The sequence below is a fragment of the Onychomys torridus genome, chromosome 3 (assembly GCF_903995425.1).
Source record: "Onychomys torridus chromosome 3, mOncTor1.1, whole genome shotgun sequence".
NCBI lineage: Eukaryota > Metazoa > Chordata > Mammalia > Rodentia > Cricetidae > Onychomys > Onychomys torridus.
Window position 1 is genome coordinate 75,796,348 of NC_050445.1, and position 22,494 is coordinate 75,818,841.

General features: G+C 37.1%; 1 protein-coding gene across 1 annotated transcript in view; it reads left to right on the forward strand.

Annotated features, from left to right (window-relative positions):
* LOC118580065 (protocadherin Fat 4-like) overlaps positions 1 to 22,239 on the forward strand; it is an 88,954-nt gene extending 66,715 nt beyond the window's left edge. The window contains exons 19-20 of the mRNA XM_036181875.1: positions 20,781 to 20,911; positions 22,146 to 22,239. Coding sequence (XP_036037768.1) covers positions 20,781 to 20,911; positions 22,146 to 22,239 — 225 coding nt within the window. The remainder of the gene's footprint in view (positions 1 to 20,780; positions 20,912 to 22,145) is intronic.
* Positions 22,240 to 22,494: the final 255 nt, after the last annotated feature.

Consider the following 22,494-nt stretch of genomic DNA (forward strand, 5'->3'; position numbering starts at 1 on the left):
CCACCAGTTATGATTTTAAATATGAATATTCTTCTGGTCATCAGCAATTAGTTTTTAGCCTCTCTACTCATCCCAGGGTATATATTCATAGATTTCCATGTTTATGGAGTCCTTTTTGTCAGGCAAACAATACAAAAGACCCATCTTGTTGGTAATGTGGCCAGATGTCCAAGTCGTATTCCAAAGAGTTAAGGTGCATTGTTTCTCCTTCCTGGGTCAATGTGAGCCTCACTTCTGCATTCTGAGTCAATCTCCTCTAATGGATCCTGCTCCTCTGTGAGAGATTATTTTAGCCTACATTGCTATTGGGGATAAATACATCCCTCACAACTTACACCCAAATTTCTGCCATCCAAATGGCTAAAATAAAAATCTAGCAAAGCAGAAGCCATTATAGTAGAATGTAATAGGTAAAAGAAAAAAATTCTGCACCGAAATGTACAAGGATTTTTTTTTTAATTTAAAGTAGAGCTAAGTGGTATTGTAATTCATATACTTTTCAGGGCAATGAACATTAAGCTTTCTAAATGAAGCAGGACGATTAAAGCTGTCTGGAAATGATTACTAACTTGTGACCTGCAGAGTCATTTCCACTAAATAAGTGATTTCACCTACAAGCCATATCAGTTAATGTTTGTATGTGTACTTACATAATACACAGATTCCACAGGGAGATATGTGTACCCTTTACAGAAAAAAAAATGTTAACAAACCAGAAATGACCTTACAAGCACTGTAGTTCAACGTGTTTATTATAGAGGAAGAAAAAAATGCTACTCAGACAATTCTAACTTTCTGGTGATATTTTATTTGTGTACCCCAATAAAACTTATGAATTCCTGAATGGCCTTATAAATAAAAAACCCAGAGCCACATATTGGGGTTAAAACCTGAAAGATCAGAGGAATATGAAAAGCCACAGCCAACATCACCTTACCAGATGCCTCAGTCTCCACAAAGACCTACTTCCTATGTACATATGCCTGTATGCCTTTCTGTTCTGCCATCTCATTTCCTCTCTCTGTGCAGCTACATCACTTCCTGTCTGTCTGTACAGACCTCCAGACCTCTATGGTTAGTGCTGGGATCAAAGGTGTATGTCACCATGCCTGGCTCTGTGGCCTTAAACTCACAGAGATCCAGATGGATCTCTGCTTCCCGAATGCTAGGTTTAAGTCATGTGCTAACATTGCCTGATTTCTATGTTTAATATAGTGGCTGGCTTTTTCCTCTGATCTCCAGATAAGCCTTATTGGGGGTGTACAAATAAAATATCACCACATTTCTCCTTTTTTGTCTGAAATAAAAAAGTTATAACTAATATAAGAAAAACTATACACAATAAGTACAATAACTATATACAATATATACAAACAATAAATACATCGCCAGTGTCTAGTTTCTTTGAATTTGACAAATTCAGAAAAAATATTTCATTATCTATCCTATTTTGGTGAGTCCAAAATGTACCTAATTCACTTTTTATCCTAACTTGTATTACCAACTGAAAACTATCTTTTGATGTCTTTCAAACTTATACACTTTATACATCTTTAGTGAGTTTCTTTTCTAAATTTCTTAACAAGGAAAACTATAACTATCTAATCTTCAACTCCCTCAGAGACATGAGAAGAGAATAATATTACCTAGAAAAACAGGAAGTGCAAACAAATGACTTGCACAAATTTTGAGAAATGACCAAAACAACTGGCTGCCTGGACAGTCACCCGAAGTTTTTCTGCAATGCTGGAACATCATCTTTGGCCTATAGGCTTAGCATATCTGACAGACTAATCTGTGAAGCAGGATTTCCTAAAGAGCCTTTCTACCTTGTCTTGGCAAAAATAGGCAGTTCTTGTTTTGTGTCCTGCTTGTCTGTTTAGACAGCATACTGTCAGAAGTTGATGCAAGGGCATTTTCTTGCCCAGAGACTAACTTTTGCCACAGTGAAAGTAAATTCCATGTGGAGTTTCTTCAATGTCCATCATTTTCTCTGAAGTAGATTGGTGTTACCAGGAGCAGACATGTCTCATAGTCATAAGAAAAGAAAAAAAAATCTATGTTATTAAAACATCTTAAATGTCATATTATGCAGATCTCTGAAATATTTGAAGATGACCTGGATATCTAAAATATATCTGTTTGACTTGAAAATATACCTAGTATGACTATAAGTTCAATTATAATGATTAACTACTGACTTTAATTTCTTTATGTCCTAATTAGTTGGTAATAATAATTTTCAAGGATTAGAAAATTGCATTATGTTTTTAAATGAATTATATAGACAGAGTACCTTGAACAAGATTAAAAATATACATACAATATATTCTAATGAAATCAATCTCAAATTGGTATCAATAAACATGATTTGTATACAATATACAAAAATCTAATCCAATGTAAAATATTTAACACTAGTAGTTGCCTTTTAAAAGTAGATTCAATAGTCTACCTTTTTATCTTATATCCATATTCTCTCTCTCTTTTTTTTTTTACAGAGTACATTCAATGATCAACTCTTTATTCTATTATTTCTACATTTTTTTCCAGAGTAGATTCAATAATCCACCTCTCATCTATATCTTCTTTTAACTTTTTTTCAAACAATAACCTTAAATCTGATCTCCTTTATTTAGTATGTTTCCTGACCATTAACAATAACAACTTGTAACCAACTATGTTAAAGAGTGACAATTATCCAAAACCCATTGAAAAACAAAAACCACCCATCCCACCTCTTGGGAATGTGGGTGTCATGTTCTTAAAATTACTCCCTGCTATTTGGGGGCAAAGGCATCTTTAGGGGATACTGAGAAGAAAAATTTTGAATTAAATGTTAAGTTCTCGGAGAGGTAGCTGTATCGTTTGTTGTCCAGTCTCTACTTAATGCAAAAGTGCAGGGCTTGTCTCAAGTCCTTGCTCAAGTGGTCTGTGAGGCTGAATCATCTCAGCCAGCCATCTTGAAATTGTCCTGAACAGTTTGTATTCCAAAGCAGATCTTTGGTGGTGTTTGTAAGCTTAGTGGCATTTTCATTGTCCATGTGGAATCATCAGTTGTGGGGACCCATCATCCTTTTGGAGACTTCAGATTTGCTGTTATGCATGGTCATGATTCCCTGAAGAAATCTGATAGAGACTAAAACACAAAAACATGTCCAGGCAGCTAGATGAAGCCTTTTTTCTGGAATTGGTTAGTACTCTATATGACCATTAATATCATGCCAAAAATTAATATATATGTACATATGTATATAAATCTTATAAATTTTGATATAAAATTTATACCTTAAGAAAAGTTTTAAAGAATTAATATAGGACCAAAGAATTGAGATTAATGGTAATCGAATAGTCCCTTAATTTTGGTTTTCTTCTGTCCCATATCAGATGGCTCTTCTAACATGATTCAGAAATTTTGCTTTTTTCTTTTAACAAGCCTGCTTGAGTTTAGAGGAGAGAGCAATTTTCCAACTCCAAAGCCAGATTTAATTTTTAGTTGAACTGGGACTACATAAAGGCCATTTGTGTTAAGTGTCTGTAGAGAAGAGCAGAAACAAACATTTAGTAAGACTTATGAAATTTTATAAGTGATATACCAGTAAGCCAATTTACTCTTTTGCTTTGGACATTTTTTCTACATGATTTGTCCTTTTTCTTCAGATGTATCATTTGTCCAGTGTTCTTCAGATTTCTTAGTCTTCTTTCTCCTGAAAGACAAAAACAAAAACCCTTCCCCAACCCTAACTTTTGGGAGATGCCCTTTGGCAAGTTAGATCTGACCAAATGAAGAGCAATTTTTAGTTGTATAAATAAATTTAAATTAAATAGTCATCCTGGTTGATGAACTATCACCTCTTCTAATTAAGAAGTCCCTCTTGTTCAAATCCAGCCTTTATCAGTTTTGATGGTATCTGTAGATTTTCTTCTCCTATAGAAAAAAAAGTAAAACCTCATCCCCAATATAACATATATCCTGTTTTCCATTCTGTGGTCAGCACATCTTTAAAGTATATAGGCATTTTTTTTTTCGAGACAGGGTTTCTCTGTGTAGCTTTGTGCCTTTCCTGAAACTCACTTTGCAGCCCAAACTCATAGAGATCCACCTGCCTCTGCCTCATGAGTGCTGGGATTAAAGGTGTGCACTACCACCGCCTGGCTGTATATAGGCATTGTAATTCTGTAGTGTTTTCTACTGTCCAATATCTCTCCACAGCTATTGTTCCTTTCTTGTTAGCATTGAGAAAATTCAAAGTTAATGCAACATTATGTAATCTATTTCTAGGGATTTTTCTTACCCTTTCTGTTTTATTTAGCATATCCTTTAGAGTTCAATTTGATCTTTCTATGGCTGCTTGGCCTATAGGATTGTGTGGTATACCTGTAATATGCTTTATATTGTAAAAAACAAAACAAAACAAAAAAACTGTTCCATTTTACCAGAGACACATGCTAGAGCATTGTCAGTTTTAATTTGTGCAGATATATCCATGATGGCCATAACTTCTAGCAAATGCATGATTACAGAATCAGCCTTTTTGGAACTGAGAACTGTTGTCCACTGAAATCCTGAATATGTATTAATGGTGTGTTTTTACATATTTCAGTTTTCCAAATTCTGCAAAATGAAACACATCTATCTGCCAGATTTCATTCCTCTGAGTACCCATTGGGTTACATCCTGCTGGTAATGGAGTATGATTGCAAAAAGAACAAATAGGACATTTCCTTATAATTCCTTTGGCTTGATGCCAGGTTATAGAAAACAAAATCCTTTTTTAAACCTTTACTATTAAAATGATGTTTTTAATGAAATTCTGAGGCCTCAATCATATTTCCTATCAATAGTTTATTGATCTTGTCATCACCTTGTGCTAGAGGTCCAGGAAGACCCATATGAGATTGGATGTGAGTTATATATAGGGGATGCTTCCTATTCCTGCTTATATCATGTAACTGAATAAATAACAAAGTTAATTCTGACTCATCAGGGATAAATTCTGCAGTTTCAATATATAAGACTACTCTTTTATTTTTATTTATTTTATAATTTAATTTAATTTTACATATGAGCCATGGATTCCTCTGTCCTCCCTCCTCCTGCCCCCGCACCCTCCCCCAACACATCCCCCATTCCCATCTCCTCTAGGGCAAGGACTCCCCTAGGGATTTAGCTCAGCCTGGTAGATTCAGTCCAGGCAGATAAAGTCCCCTCCTCCCTTCACCCAGGTTGAGCAAAGCATAGGCCCCAGGCTCCAAACAGCCAGCTCATGCACTAAAAACAGGTCCCGATCCCACTCCCTGAGGGCCTCCTAAACAGTTCAAGCTAATCAACTGTCCCTCTTATCCAGAGGGCCTGATTCATTTGGGGGCTCCTCAGCTACTGGTTCATAGTTCATGTGTTTCCACTAGTTTGGCTATTTGTCCCTGTGCTTTTTCCAATCATGGTCTCAACAATTCTTGCTCATATAATCCCTCCTCTTTCTTACTGACTGGACTCTGGGAGCTCCACCTGGGGCCTGGCCATGGATCGATCTCTGCATCTGCTTCCATTAGTCATTGGATGAGAGTTCTAGCATGACAGTTAGGGTATTTGGCCATCTCTGATCACCAGAGTAGGTCAGTTCATGCTTTCTCTTGACCATTGCAAGTAGTCTACAGGGGAAATATCTTTGTGGATTTCTGGGGAGCTCTCTAGCACTTTGCTTCTTCCTATTCCCATGGGGTCTTCATTTATCATGGTCTCTCTTTCCTTGTTCTCCCTTCTCTGTTCTTGATCCAGCTGGGATCTCCCACTCCCCTAAGCTCTCTTTCCCTCAACACTTGCCCTTTATTACCCCCTCATGTCCAGTAATCTGGACACCATGAAAAGACCAAACCTACAAATAATAGGGATAGAGGAAGGAGAAGAATACCAACTCAAAGGCACAGGAAATATATTCAACAAGATCATAGAAGAAAACTTTCCCAACTTGAAGAAGGAAATGCCTATGAAGATACAAGATGTCTATAGAACACCAAACAGACTAGACCACCCCAAAAAAAGTCCCCTTGCCACCTAATAATTAAACAACTAAATATACAGAATAAAGAAAGAATATTAAGAGCAGCAAAGAAAAAGGCCAAGTGACTTATAAAGGCAAACCCATCAGAAGAACCACTTTACTTAAATTTTCTGATTTGTAACCTGCCTTTCCTTGTTTGTTTGCATCTGTATAAAATGTACAGGCTCTAGAGATCAGTGTTTCCCATACAATGCAAGGAAGGATCCAATAAATTCTCTTTATAAGATGAATTCTATCACTTTTGGGATATTTGCTGTTAATATCTCCCAAAAAATTACTGCAAGCTCTTTGCCACTTTCTACTTGATAATTTGTCTATGTCATCCTTAGTTAAAAGTACTATAATTTCTGTTGAGTCTATGCCTGCTAATTGACAAAGTCTCAATTTATCTCTTAAAATCAACTCAAGCATCTTTTCCACATAAGTTTTTAATCTGTTTATTTGGTAGAAATATCTATTCCAATATAATATCTTCCTTCTGCATTGAAATTCCTGTAGGAGAATGCTTAGAGGGTAAAATAACCAAAATGCAATCCAGCTTTGGATCCACACGGTTCACATGTATTTTCTTTTCCACCAAAGCCAAGTTGCTCTAGCTTCCACTGATAATTATCTTGGACTATTTAAGTCCTTGTCACCCTCACAGGTTTTGAAAAAATTACTCAGTTCATCATTTTTTACCCCCAAAATAATATGTAGATGGGAAATGTCTCCAATTAATCTTTGAAAGTCATTACAAGTTTGTAATCGATTTCTCCTAATTTGCACCTTTTGGGATCTAATTTTTTTTTTTTTGCAGAACTATTTTATATCCTAGATAATTAACAGAATCTTCTGTTTGTATCTCTCAGGAGCAATTTGTAACTCCCAACAAGGCAAAATTTTCTTTACTTCTTCAAACATTCTTTCTAAGGTATCTGCATTTCAATCAGCTAGTAAAGTATCATTCATGTAATGATAAATTATAGATTCAGGAAATTTTTTTATGTATTTCTTCCAATGGCTGTCATACAAAATGTTGGCGTAGGGTTGGGCTGTTTAACATTCCCTCTGGAAGAACCACCCATTGATATCTCTTAACCAGCTGAAAATTATTTAATGTAGACACCATGAAGACAAATTGTTCTCTGTCTTTTTCTTGTAAGGATATTGAAAAGAAACAGTCTTTTAAATTGACAACTATAAGAGGCCATCCTTTAGGTAACAGAATAGGCAAAGGAATTCCTGATTGTAGAGAACCCATTGGCTGAATTACCTTGTTAATTGCTCTTAAGTCTGTTACCATTCTCCATTTACCAGTTTTATTTATTTTCTTTTTTAAAAAAATATATTTATTTATTAATTTTTTTCATTTTACATACCAACCCCAGTTCCCCCCTCCCTCCTATTCTCCTTCCTCTTCACCTCCCTCCCACTCTACCCCCATCCATTGCTCAGAGTGGGTAAAACCTCCCATGGTAGTCAACAAAGTCTGGCATACCAAGTTGAAGGAAAGCCTCGCCCCTCCCCATTGTATCAAGTCTGAGTAAGGTATCCCATCACAGGGAATGGGCTCCAAAAAGCCAGTTCATGCACCTGGGATAAGTCTTGGTCCTATGCCCCACACATTCATGGCTGCCATACAGCATATAATAAGGATATGATCATCATGTAAAGATTGTCTTTGTTTATCAGTGTAATCACTTTCTCCAAGATTTTGATCCTGGGAAATTTCCACACCTCTATGCCTACACCATTGTTCTATAGTTTTAGCCTCCTCTTTCCACCCAGTTCTCCACTGTACCTTTGGCCCAGCCTCTAGGACTGGTGTAACCAAATCTTTTTAGTCCTGAGGGATAATTCTATTATAAGTTGACCAAGGGTTTAACATCTGCTTTATAAATGGAGAATGCATGCCATATGATACTATAGCTTATTTGTCTCCTCAAATCTAACATTTCCACAGGAGTACCGTTAGCTCATACACAGCCTTGAGCATTTGGCTCTTCCTGTAAGGTTACCAGGTAGATTAATGTTTGCTGTCTGGTAACCTTAGTCTGTGTCTCTGTAACTGTATAATTCAATGCTGAGATAAGTTCACCTTTAAATTATTCTGTGGGGGTCTTAATTTCTCTATAATTCATTTAAACAAGTTTTTCTAAAACTTTTATCCTGGCACTCAAATTGATGAAACTTTTTAATGTTAAAATAAAAATGACAAAACAAATAATATTCATAATTGATGTTATATAAATCCCATCAACATTAATTATCCTCTCATTTAATTGTTACTTTTTCTGATCACCTAATATTTATCAAACAGAGACAAAGTTCCCTCCATTGTAAAAATGTTTTCCTTTTTTTAATGTGGAAAAAAATTCTCTCTTAACTAATTTCTCTCTTTAAGATATCTTAATTGACTCACTAAGTCTGCCTACTGAGTAGAACAGTAGAAGTTTGAGGGAGTTTCAAAGCAGCTACCTAGTGTGGTAGAAGTCTGAGATGGGAATCCAGAGAGAACCTACTACCCACCAGGAGAGAAAAAACAAACAAACAAAGAGACTTTGGCCCATGTGGGGTGGAGTTTTGGCCACGTGAAGCTCTAGCCTGAGCTGGGGGCCTTTAAGGCCACAGAGGCTTTTCATGCAGCTGTGTGTAGCTTAGACCTGAGCCACAGACAAGTGGTTTTTTAGTGAAATCTTGCCACAAATGTTGGACCACTAGATGTAACATGAATTGCTAAATAGTCATATAAATAAAAAACCTGGAGCCAGATATTGGAGTTAATACCTAAGAGATCAGAGGAATGGGAAAAGGCACAGCCAACTTCACCTTACCAGATGCTTCAGTCTCCAAAAAGACCTACTTCCTGTGTACCCATGTCTATATGCCTTTCTGTTCTGCCATCTCACTAATGGAGTGATATTTTATCTGTGTCCCCCAATAAAGCTTATCTGAGGATCAGAGGAAAAAGCCAGCCACTATATTAAACAAAGAAGTTAGGCAATGGTAGCACATGCCTTTAATCCTAGCTTCTGGGAGGCAGAGATCCATCACATCCAACTCTGTAAGTTCAAAGCCACACTGGGGAACAGAGCAGGGTGACACATGCCTTTAATCCCAGCACTAACCATAGAGGTCTGGAGGTCTGTACAGATAGGAAATGATGTAGCTTGGTGAAGAGAGGAAATAAGATGGCAGAACAGACAGGCATATAGACATGGGTACTCAGGAAGTACACAGAAAGCTTTTTGGAGACTGAGGCACTTGGTAAGGTTACATTGGCTGTGGCCTTTCATATTCCTCTGATCTCTCAGGTTTTGACCCCAATATCTGGCTCTAGGTTTTTTATTTAAAAGACTGTTTAGCAATTTGCATTACAAAACTTCAATATGCTTGCTTGAGAGTGAGTATGCATATATGCAACAGAATTCATGTTATAAAATAGTTTATTAAAATAGAATATTTCTAAAAGTTTGTTAAAAGATTCTCTGACTAGTTACTATTTAATTTAAAGGTATGATAAAATTATTAGAAAAAAATCACCCGTGTCTTTATCTGTTTATTCACTTGAGCAAACTTTGGGATGTTAGCATACAATGTTGAATGCATTAAAGAAAAATAAATAAAGACTTGATTAGAAATGATTACAATAATAGAGTTGTGTTCAGAATTGAAGCAGACTCTTATGGAGACATTTTGAAACATGTGCCAACCTAAGGAACATTGACTTTTTTTTCCTTTATGATAGTCTACAGAGGGGTGATAAGATACTTGTGCCACACACAATCTTTCTATGTTTGATAGTGTTTAATAAAGGCACACACAATATTATGTAAATATTAGAGATTGTTGAAGAAATGCCCACAATTACAATTAGTCACTTATAGTAAAAATCTATATAAAGGTGATTGAAAGATAAGACCTTTGTGTAGAAATGCTTTGCTATATCTGAAATATATTTATGAAATAATTTTTTATGCATTTTGCTAGTATCAGATTAAAGAATATGAATATAACATATCATTGGGAAAACAATTTCTTTTAGGACTTAGCATTTATTATTATAAGCTACATCTTATTATTATTATGAAGCAGATCTTTCTACTTAGGGTCTTGTATTAGATATGAAAACTTATAAACATTTATAAGTGGTCAAAGTACACTGTCAGAATTTTATCTGCTTCTAAAACACTACTACAAAAACCCAGTATAAAAATAGAACATTCTTAAAATCAAATTGCGAACTATGTCTGCCTGTGAATTTTAGAAAAATGAAACTAATGATAAAAAGCTTAAAACAATTACATTTTATTCTATTATAAATACTATAGGGTACATATTCAGCCTGAAACATTGTAAATGCAGAGGGGGGGAGAGATATCAACAAAAGCTTCTTGTAATTTTTGTAAAAATATATAGGGTACCTCCAAAATTACAATTTACTGAAGACATTCCACAAATTCTGCATATTTTACAGTGCCAAGAATGGTACAAAAGTATGGTCAAAGGACCACTGCCATATGCTTTAGGGAAAGTATGTGACACTTTTTAGCTGAGAAAGGTGGTGGTTTGTTAACTGTTTCAGGATCTGAGGTAATCTCTCTTCCCTCTAAGGCAGAACAATGAATGCACGTGCACAATTTTGTATTTCATTTCAGAGACTTGTAAAAAGTCACCCATGGAATCCAGATTAAAAACCATTAAAAACTAAAAGCAGGAGTAGATCCCTGCCTGTGAAAAGAAAAAAAAATGTTTTCATGAACAAATCTATGCCCCTTGGTACCAAGTAAACAAAGAAGGCAGGGTACATAGCCACTGAGAACGCTATAAACAAGCCTGAAATGTGGTGCACTTGGCAAGATAGACATCAGAATAAGAAGACAATTCCTGAAGGAAATGAAGTAGATGGGATTGCTTTAACTACAAAACAGCTTAGTTAAAAGGCTAGTAACAAAGCAGCCCAACCATGGACTGATGAAAATAAACAGAACTGCTGTAAAGAACTCTGGTGATCACCCCAAACTTCCTCAATCAGAGCCTTCTCAGGGCAGGTAGAGAAGAAGAGAGACACTAAGTCATCTTTTAAGAACTGAATTAAATTCTTCAACTTAAATGTATGTTGTCTAAAGAGACAATGAGGTAACTGGCTAGACACTGTTTCCTGAAAATACAATTCCCCAGAGGAATCATGAATCAAAATTCCAGAGACTGTGTGCAGAAAATTGAGACCATAATAAAAATTCTAGGACTAATGTCTATTTTGACAGTAGGAATGATGGTAGAAACTTTAAATCATGCTCATTTGTAACTATGGTTTTTATTCTTATTTCAACATAGAGCACGGAGAGGAGAATGTCTGTAAATAACTCTGTCCAGCTTTTCATTGGTTTTTCTGGGTAGTACTTCCATATTTCCTGGTGCATATCAATATAATGAAAAGGCTTTATCCTATCAGTAGAGAACTGAGAAAAGACATTAGTGTATGGATTGACAAAAATTGTAATTCTTTATTGCCTTTCCTGAATCTGAACTTTAAAAATGAATACTGTGGCTATCTGTTTACATCTAGCTCTGTGTTCTTGTTCTCTACTGTGCTCACTGACATACTACTTTTCCAAGACTGGTTTTCACCAAAAAAGCAATTCTTATTAATATGGACCTCAGAAATTAATTTGCAATTTATGACTTTCTGATAAGTTTCTGACATACTGAAGTTAATAAACTAATCACAACAGAGATGCTTATACTGCAGCAGCAAATAGGTGCCACATCCCAGGATTTTGCTTCCTTTTGTCGTTTTTAAGTTGTTCTATCAGCATGCTCTCATATCCATTCATCATATTCTTGTTTGATTGTTTGGCTTTCAAGACAGGGTTTCTCCATGTAGCCCTAGCTGTCCTGGAACTTGCCCTGTAGATCAGGCTGGCCTGGAACTCACAGAGATTTGCCTGCCTCTGCCTCCCAAGTGCTGGGATTAAAAGTGTGAGCCACCTCTGCCTGACTCCTATTCTTTGGGCAACTAAAATATAGCAAACATTTCAAAGCAAGTAGGATTTGTGCTTACATAAGCAAAGTAATATTAAGCCACCAAAATAGATGAGAGCTTGTACTTTTTACACTATTAGTCCTTCTTTTAAATAATAATGCATCATAAAGGCCAATTTTGAAAGGACAGTGTATGCATAGAAGCCACTGGTAACCTAAGTCTAATCATTTTCCTTTTATGGATTTTGGTTTGGTTTAGTTTGATTTTTCATACAGAGTCTCATGTAATTCTCCTGACCTTGACCTCTATACATAGCTGAATCTTGCCTTCCACTTGCCATCTTCTTGTTTCTACTTCATAAATGCTGGAATTACAGACCAGACATGTGCCACTGTATCCTGCCTTTTTGCTTTATTTTAAGCAGGGTCTTGCTAAATGCCGCAGGCACACTGACAATGTCCCTGCCTCCCAGGGTGGAATACTGGGGTGACAAGTGTATGCTCAAAGATAAATTTCATCTTTACTTTTATAAAGCACAAAGCAGCAGTAAAAGAAACGTAGGACTTGCTGTAAGCTGTGCCTTAAACCAGCTCTGCCTTAGCTTAGGAAGTGGTGTTTTCTGAGGTGTTTGTTTGATCACTGGCTGTCTCTACCTCTTGAACTAAATTTTCCTGTTCTTTCTGTTTTCCTAATTTGAAGGCCGAACTGTAAATATAAGAAATATAGTACTAAATGGTCATAAACTGACTGCCCAGGAAATGTGACAAACTCATGCAAAGCACTTCTATTCTTTATTGCAACCTTACTAATATGCATCATTTCCTAAACTGAGACTGGTTTACCCAAGACAGGCAACTCCAGTTCATATCTCCTTCTGGAGACCTTGTCTGTCTGCTTTTTTGCTAATTTTGCCTTTCTTAAACTTCATTAGTTCATGCACACCTAAAAACCATTTTCCAGACACCAAGCATTGATAAATGAAAATATATTAAATTACAGTGTATTTTTGTGGCATAGGAAATTGAACCTTTGGCATCACAACTGCCAGGCAATTGCTCTGCCAATAAACAACACCCTTAGATTTTCTTTACAATGTATTTTGTATCATGGTCTCACTAACTTGCTACGGCTGGTATGAACCTGTGGTCTTCCAGCCTAGATTTTTGAGTAGCTGGAACTACAATCCTGAACCAAGAGGGTTGGAAAATTTTAACTTCTTAGTAAAGAGGCAGAATTGTAAACATGTCCCTTCTTTATGAAAGTACTTATAAAGTAAACAACTAAATGTTGAAACGGTGAATTGATAACAATAACTATAGAACCTTCATTGTTGGGTAAAAATCAAAGAGCCTGTGAAGAAGCACTTTGAAGAGAATCATGTCTGTTTTACTTACTCAGGATGCAGGACACATACATAATGGACATGATGGTAGTATCCTCTCTGCATAAACTAGTAATAAAAGGTCCCTTGAACATATAAGGGATGAAACTGTTTACTACATAGCTTGAGCCTTCCAGCATGGGTCCATGTATTGTTCTTAATTTTCAGACATGAGGACTGTGAGAAAGCCATCTTTTCTTTTTCCCCCTCAGGTGTGCCTGGTGAGTAAGGCTCTTTGTGACCCTGAAAACATTTCATTTTCTGCTGTGTTGGGAAGTTAGATGTTAAGCCATTGTCTGAGCATTGAATTCTATATGTGTAATGCCACAATAACCATTCATTAAAAAATAAGGTGCATAGCTGGGCAATGGTGGCACATGACTTTAATCCCAGCACTTGGGAGGCAGAGGCAGGTGGATCTCCAAGTCAGAGGCCAGCCTGGGCTACAGAGTGAGTTCTAGGATAGTGAGGGCTACACAGAGAAACCTGTCTTGAGAAACAAAAACAAACGACAAAAAGATGCATGCACAAGCAGTGCATTGTCAGTCTGCTCCTGCTTTCAATGCTCATCTGACTCTCTTTTTTCTGATTTTTTATTTTATTTATTTTATAATTCAATTTAATTTTGCATATCAGCCACAGATTCCCCTGTCCTCCCTCCTCCAGTCCCCCCCCCACTCTCCCCAGCCTGACCCCATTGCCATCTTCTCCAGGGCACAGACTCCCCTGGGGATTCAGCTCAGCCTGGTAGATTCCTTCCAGGCAGATAAAGTCCCCTCCTCCCTTTGCCTGGCTGAGCAAAGCGTCCCTGCATTCACAAAGGATGACTAGACCCCTACTCACAACTCCAGGGAGGCTACCTAGAAAACAGGACCCTAAGAAAGACACAGGGATCACCCAATGACAGAGAAATGGATGAGATCTACATGAGCAAACTGGATGTGTGGGTGGGGGGGGGGGACGACGGGCAAGGGTCGAGGGAAAGAGAGCTTAGGGGAGCGTGAGATCCCAGCTGGATCAAGAACAGAAAGGGAGAACAAGGAATAACAGACCATGATAAATGAAGACCACATGAGAATAGGAAGAAGCAAAGTTCTAGAGAGGTCCCCAGAAATCCACAAAGGTATCTCCACAATAGACTACTGGCAATGGTCGAGAGAAAGCCCGAACTGACCTACTCTGGTGATCAGATGGCCAAACACCCTAACTGTCATGCTGGAACTTTCATCCAATGACTGATGGAAGCAGATGCAGAGATCCACAGCCAGGCCCCAGGTGGAGCTCCAGGAGTTCATCCAACCCTGTTAAGAAATAAACACAGAATCACTGAGAAAGATGGACAGGAGGTTCTATTTGGAAAGCAATGACAACGTTGAAGCAAAACAACCAATATATAGCTCCCTGCTTTTTGATAAGTGGACCACATCCTAGCCAAGATATATAATTTCCTTATAAAAAAAATTGTACTCAATTACTCCTTTACCTGAAAGTACAAATTCAACCTCACTGGGCTTCTCATTTAAAAGAAAAAATCCACCAGGCAGTAGTGGCACACACCTTTAATCCCAGCACTCAGGAGGCAGAGGCAGGCAGATCTCTGTGAGTTCGAGGCCAGCCTGGGCTACAAAGCGAGTGTCAGGAAAGGCGCAAAGAGAAATCCTGTCTCGAAAAATCAAAAAAAAAAAAAAAAAATCCAGCTGTTTTTTTTAAGGAAAGTAGAGTCTTCCCTAGCCAAAAAAATAAAAATAAATAAATAAATAAAAGAAGAGAAAGAGAGTTCATTATATTAGTCTCTTATTTGTTGATTTATATGCTTTAGAGAATAGTTTTGAATTTGAAAGAAATTGGTGTTGGGATACATAGGAGGGATTGTACGTGAAAAAAGTAAAGGAGAAAATGATGTAATAATATTATAATATCAAAACATAAAAAGAATAATAGAAAATAATATATTGAAGAAAATTTTTTAAAAAGTCTCCTCACCTAGTAAAATTGTGTCTGGTTACATCTACTGAACTCAATAGTGTTTAATATTGTACAAAGTGCATGGGGAAAAGTCACATGATCTTCAGTGAGTATTAGGTGAGTAACTGTGGGAATTTAACTAAGAATAGTCTCTACAGGCTCATATATTTGAATTCTTAGTCATCAAAAATTGGCAGTATTTGAGAAGGATTAGGTGGTGTGGTCTTATTGGAGTAGGTGTGGCCTTTTGAAGTGTCTCTGGAGATGGGCATTGAGGTTTCAAAAGTCCATGACAAGCCCAGTCTTTCTCTCTCTCTCTCTCTCTCTCTCTCTCTCTCTCTCTCTCTCTCTCTCTCTCTCCTTCTCTCTCTTTGTCATATCTTTATCTCTGTTTCAGTGTTTATCTCTTTCTTTCTCCTGCTGCCTGTGGATCAGGATGTAGCTCCTAACTACGTCTCCAGCACCCTTTCTGCCATGCCTGCCACCTTGCTCCTCTCCATCATGGTAATGCACTAAGCCTCTGAAACTGTGAAGGAGCCCTGATTAAATATTTTCTTTTATGAGCATTGCCTTGGCTATGTCTCTTTACAACAATAGACTGAGACAACAACCAAAGTGAGACAAATCAGTGACCAGGGAAATATAAGAAATTAATTCGTTTTACATCATTTTGATTGTCCTTCTTATCATTATCTTCTTGTTGTTTTTTTTTTTTCTCATTGTAGAAAAAGAATACAGGTGATGAATTGCTTTAAACCTTTGTTCTGTGTTTTATTTTAGATAGTCTTTCTATGTAGTCCAGGCTTGCTTCAAACTCCATTTTTTAAGATTTAGTTCTTGCGTGTGACAGGGTGTTTTTGCTGCATTCAGATATATGGACCACATATATGCCTGGTACCCACAGAGGTCAGAGAAGGACATTAGATCTCCTGGAACTGGATTCAGGGTGATTGTGAGATATCATGTGAATGCTGAGAAATGAACCCAGGTCTTGCAAGAGAATGAATGTTCTTAATGGCTACAAACTCTCTATGTAGGGTGGACTGCCTTGAATCCATCTTAACCTCCCAAGTGCTAGGATTACTAGAAAGAAGTATCTGTCTTTGTTTTAAAACACTTTATTTCCTTCCTTTCCAGCAGTTATTTTTGTTTAATGGAACACATTAATTAAATTAGGACCCAAGATATAAGTGTAGAAAAGAAGCTTAAAGACTATTATCATTAAAAAATAGAAAATCCATCAGACAAATCTCTTTTAATTATAAGAATTCCTGTCAAACACCTTTAACTTTACACTTAAAAATGTTCTGCATAGTCATTCATTCATAATATGACTAGGTCCCCCCACCCCGTACTAAAATAAAATAAAGTTTGAAATGAAAGAATTTATAATGATCTCAGGTCATGTAGATTCTGCTAAAACCATTTCACACTGACTGGTAAACAATCTTAGGTCCAACGGAGTGGCAGAGGGTAGCCTTAGTAACGAGGCAGGTTCTGCCTTGAGTATGAGCTCTTCTTCTCTGTCACTATGTAATCCTGTACTGAGTTATTTACCATGTGGAGCCTCGGTTTCCAGTCTGTCAATAGGGATTACTAACAGATATTTCATCAACCCTTCATAGTGCATTGGCCAGAACAGAAGTTGTAATTAATACAGGGCATGCTTTATTTTTTTTTTATTAACTAAAAACATACAGAAATAGATTGTTTCTTATTGTGAAGTATTGGTCACAAACCACTTAGTTCTCATCTACAGCTCCCACTAAGGGAAAAAAGTTTCCATGTTTTCTTTGTAATACTAAAATTTTCTAATATTAATTTTATAACTTTTACTATTTGTGATAAGTTTCTCAGGAAGTGGAAAAAACATCGTTTCTGCTAAAATCAGTAGTTTTACTTTTAAAAGTTAGTTGACATTTTCACTAGCCATCTAGACTGTTTTAATAAAATACTTGAGAATAAAAATGTAATGACAAATTTCTTATTGACATCTTTTGTAAAGTGTCGTATTCAGAGAGAGTTAAAAGGAAGAATATGAAAGTCAGTACAACAGGCAGCCTTGGACATCTGCTGTGACTCTGATTCTGAACAATGGCAGAAGATCCATGACAGGGAAGATTATTATTATTGTCCTTTCTGTAAAGTACAGCAAGTTAAGTAATTAAGGTTATGAATCAAAATGAATCAGCTGCATGCAGCAGTGAGAAGCTCAGAGCATGGCTGAGTGACAGGTGGGACTCTTCTCCTCTCACCAGTGATTTCCCCTATGGTGAGATGAATGTTTGATGACATACACAGTCTGCCAGTCCTGAGCAGTTCCTTTCCTCACTCCTATGTGCTTCCTCGGGAGTAGATAGCACTCCAGTGTCTGAGGCCATGAGTGCCTTTGAGTTATCTGCTTAGGCAAAAATGAGAGCATTCCAAATGTCTCACCCAACTTTCTAAGCAAATATAAAAAGTATGCATTTTGCACAACAACAAATACACAATTTAAAATGAATTCTATGAGGTTTTGAACCATAAGATAATATTGTGCAACTAATATTTGAACTAAACTTCTTATCTAGTAGTGAGATTTATGTTTCTAAGTATATCCATGTTTGAGTTTTCACATTTAAAAATGATTTGATTTAATCAAATTCGAAGATTTGGTTTTGTCTTTTTACAAAGTTAAAAATTGAAATTTGAAAGTCCTAATTTTGTTCTCAAGATTAAATTATTTTCTAAAGGTCATGGACTTATTCCATGATAGGGCCAGGGAGATCAGAAGCAAACCTTGAAGAGACAGCAGGCTTGAAGTTTAAGGAATCATGTGACTAGTGTAGTAGCTGAGATATATAAAATACAAGAAAGGGGCCTTAGCATACAAGGTCTGAGAAGTTCCAGTGAGTACAGAGGTTGATTTCCAGTAAATTAAGTGACAAGTCATTTTGACAAGTGCTATAAACAAATGTAGGGCAGACATCATATCAAATTCTGGCCTGAAGGAGCTGAGAAAGTCCTCTGGGAGTCTTCTGAGAGCTGATGGAATTTTAGGTGGGTTTTGATGGACAGAATGTGAAGAGCAGACATTAAGCAACAGCCACAGTTGAGTAAAGGTATATGCGAGAGAACATGGTTTATTCATAAAAGGAGAATGATCAAATGTGTCCTGAGACAGAAAGTGAGGTTGGCCTGATACAGGGAGAGTGAAGAAATTAGGTAGATTGACAAAGCTTGGAGAGCTGCAAAATGCAAAATTCAAAAAGAAAGGGGGAAAAAAAGATGAGAGGCAAGAAAGTTAGACAGGCGGGTGCTAGGACGAAGTTCAGGCAAGCGCTGTTCTCTGTTGTGACTTCTGTGCCCTGGGTCACCAACAGACTTGAAGACATTTAAACACAAACTGATAGTTTAACATGCCTTGTAAGAGACAAATGAGAATATAAATCCCACATTCAGTACTTTGAAGTTTGTTCTGAATCACATAGTGGGAAGTGTGTAGCGAGGGAGTCCAACCAACACAAAATGCACATTTAAATATTTACTCAGTGTACAGGGATTACTAGATGGATTAGAATAATGCTATGTGCTGTACAAAAGGTTTTATAAGTATCAAATGAAGCAAGGGACATGAAAGGTCTTGTAATAAACATGCTATGTAAATGCAATCCATTAACACTGTGTTAATACTTGTAGAAAGATTTCACTCTCTTTACACCACATCTCAGTGTTACCCTGACTTACCTTACAAGACTGACATATTTCCCAATTAAGTATGGCTTTTTACAAACAAAAAGCATTAGGTAAATTTTATCTGAGTGCATGAGAAAACACTTCAAAAATATTTGCTTGTTAAATAAGTGGAGCACTCACACACACCAGGTGAGTGTCCAGCGCGGTTGGCTTCCTGCTGTGTGTCTGTGGAAGCTACAGTGACTGTTTGAGATTTTGTGTTTCCATGCCTTGCTATAAATCAGGTGTTTTAAACTTAAAATTGTTACAATACTCAGAAAGTATGTAGCACAGGGCACTGAAAGGAATGTGGTCTTCGGAGATACCCAGATAAGTGTGTGAACTCCATTTCTGGCATCTTAGACTTGGCCCTATACAGGATGCACTGTACCATTCATCTCAGATCCTCCCTTGAAGATTGGCATGGTGAGTCCCTCTCCTTTGAGATGGGAATTAGGAGAAAAAACTAACTAACGTGCTTTGATAAATAATGACCCACAGCGGATGGTAAATAAACACTGCGCCTGGGATTCAAGATTGTGCATGACCGTTATATGTTGAGTCCCAGAGCAAAACAAATATTCAATAAATACTTGTTAGAAGGAAAGAAAGGGAGAGATGGCAGGAGGAAGAGAGATAAACAAGCACAGTTTAGAATCTATTTCCTTAGATTGCGGCAAATGTACTTGAGAGAGTGTTATTATTCCAAACTCAAATTCCTTGGCTCTAGTAATTCTCCAGCCTCAGCCTCCAGAGAAACTCGAACTCCAAGGGTGTGCCACCACATCCAGCTATTTCTTCCTGATCTGAAAATAAAGCCGTATGTCTACGCTGTATGACAAATTGTCAACCTTTTGATCTATTATTTAGAAATATAGCACAACATTATTTATTCATGAAAATTAGATCACAGCACTTTAACAGGCCTCTCTTAAGCTTAATCTGATCTCCCCATCTTCCTTTGTTCAGACATGCCCACACTTGTGTAGTATAAAGCAGAGTGGCTAGTCATATAAGGCTTAATCTTAACAACTAGCTACACTTAACCCGGCTGGGATTCCTTTCGCTGGATTGCATAAGCAATGAGATTTCTTCCACCACTCCTGTTGACAGACTCTTTTTGTAAAGGTCTCTCTTCATTTCCATTTTTGGTGTTCCCTATTTCCATTTCATTTCTGTGAAACTAGCTTTATAGATTACTTTACCTTAAATGTCACACCTATACATGTATTTACAGCTTATCCTATCTTATACTGCCATCTGCTGGATGCCACTGTTCCTTAGGTAAGGGCAAGTCAAAAACCACTGAAAACCTTGTATTACTTGCTAGTTTCTTAATAGTCACAGTTGGGAATAGTAATGGGAATTTATATGCTGGGGGACAAAACGTTCTGAGATTTTTGGCAGGAGACAGAAAAGGCCAATAATACTGTAGTTCATTTTGAAATAATACTTACTGAGTAAGAATACTTTATTTCATTTAGCCAACATTCATTATTTGCTCCTGCCAAGATCATCACAGAATCCACAAAGATACATAAGATATATTTTAGTTCAATAAGAGTTTGTTCCCTAGTGGGAATAATCATAAAGAAAATGAATATAAAGAAATCCTCCCAGGATATTCTTATTTCCTTTTTTTGTCAGTTGCACTGCTAATGCTTAGTACATATTTATTGCACTTTCTCAGATGACTACCTCTGTCTTACGGAAGATCTCATACTACTGGAGGCCTGACAGCTGGTTTCCTGCGGCCCTCACTCTAGCAGGAGCTCTCCTTGTGATGTGTCTATATGCAGTTGCATGGTGCCTCTTCAAAGAGTAAGATTTCAGTTGTTGCTTCCCTTCGCTCATAATGAAATCTATCAGGGTGCCATCAAAAACAGGATGAAAATGGAGACAAAGACTTTGGGGAAATTTCTGCATTGTTTTTCATGCTTCATCATGATGCCTGATTTACATGTGGATTTTGAATGTTAGGAAAACCTCCTAGCCTTCAAGCCAATACCTTTTAGCAAAAATTTTGACTGAATGATTCTAACTTAGGGCCATTCAATTTTTTTTTAAATGATCATAAATGAGATTTTAATTGTCCATATGCATAATCAAGATCAGGATCTCTGATTATTTTTGCTTATCAAAGGGTAGACAGAAATCACAAAGTAAGAGACTAAAGAGCCTCAAGAGGAATCAGAGAAGGGTTGGAATAATCTAGTAATTACCTGGTGATCTCTCAGAGTTGGGCTATGGGCAGGTGAACAGAACACAGGGGCAGTGACAGACAGTGTGTGACCATCAGGAACACATCCTTTAGTAGAAAAAGAATTAGATAACAGAGCATCGTGATAACAAGGTGACTTAAATGTAAGCATCTTTCTATGGCTTCCAGAAGTTTTGTCCAGAGACTGGCTAGAGAAACTGAGAAAGTGCCACTGCAGTGGTCTTTTGGAGAGTAAATGGAAGCAGAAATAAAGAGAAGATGCTAAAAAGTCTGTATTTACACCAAAGGCAATTTATTCTCCTTTTCATAAGCATAACAACAGAAGTGGGTTCATATGAATCTATTATACTTTCCATCCTTGACTCTTATCCTGAATGATGGAATAGACTCTGAATGACAAAGTGACAAGATCCAAAGGTAAAGGAAGGGTTAACAAGAAGGCTAGAAAAAGAAAGGAAAAAGGGGGACAGCTAAAAGGACTGTCAGAGTCATTTGATGGGCATGATATGATCTACTCAGGATCAAGCCAGCCAGAATCCCAGCAGGGACAAAAGGATGACTTCTCCTTCCTAGCCGATAAGCTATGGGCAATTGACTGCTGTTGCAGGCTGCGGTGGGGGAGTAGTTCTTCACGGATGCAGTCCTTGAAAGGCTACCCATATTCCAGTAGATTTTCCTGTACTCTTACACATGCAAGTAAGACTAAGTAGACTGAAGGGGTCTAAGAAAAAGAGAACTCAAAGTTGGGAAGGAAAGCAGCAGGGGCAGGAAAGAGAAGTGAGTACTAAATTCCACTTGCACAGACACATCCTGTGTTTGATTCCTTCCTTCCAGTGTTCCAGCCTGCTCAAGACTGTTTCCTCACTGTCATGGACAGCAAAATCAATCAAGTTCTGCTGTAAAGGAAGCTGCACAGGAACTGTGGTAAAGCAAATCCAGTACTTTAGAGAAAGAAGTCTGGGGCTCTACATTTGAGTCCTAAGTGATTCAATGTCTTTCAAATTTAGATATACATAATGGCAGGTGGTGCTTTGAAATGTTAACACTTACCTTTAAATTCTACATCAATTTTTAGGAGTAAACTGTTATATCATTCATTATTTTCTCATACTAACACTGAAATACATATTTTGGCTAAGAATTAAATAAATGTTTCAAATATGTTCTGTAATAGGTATGAAAA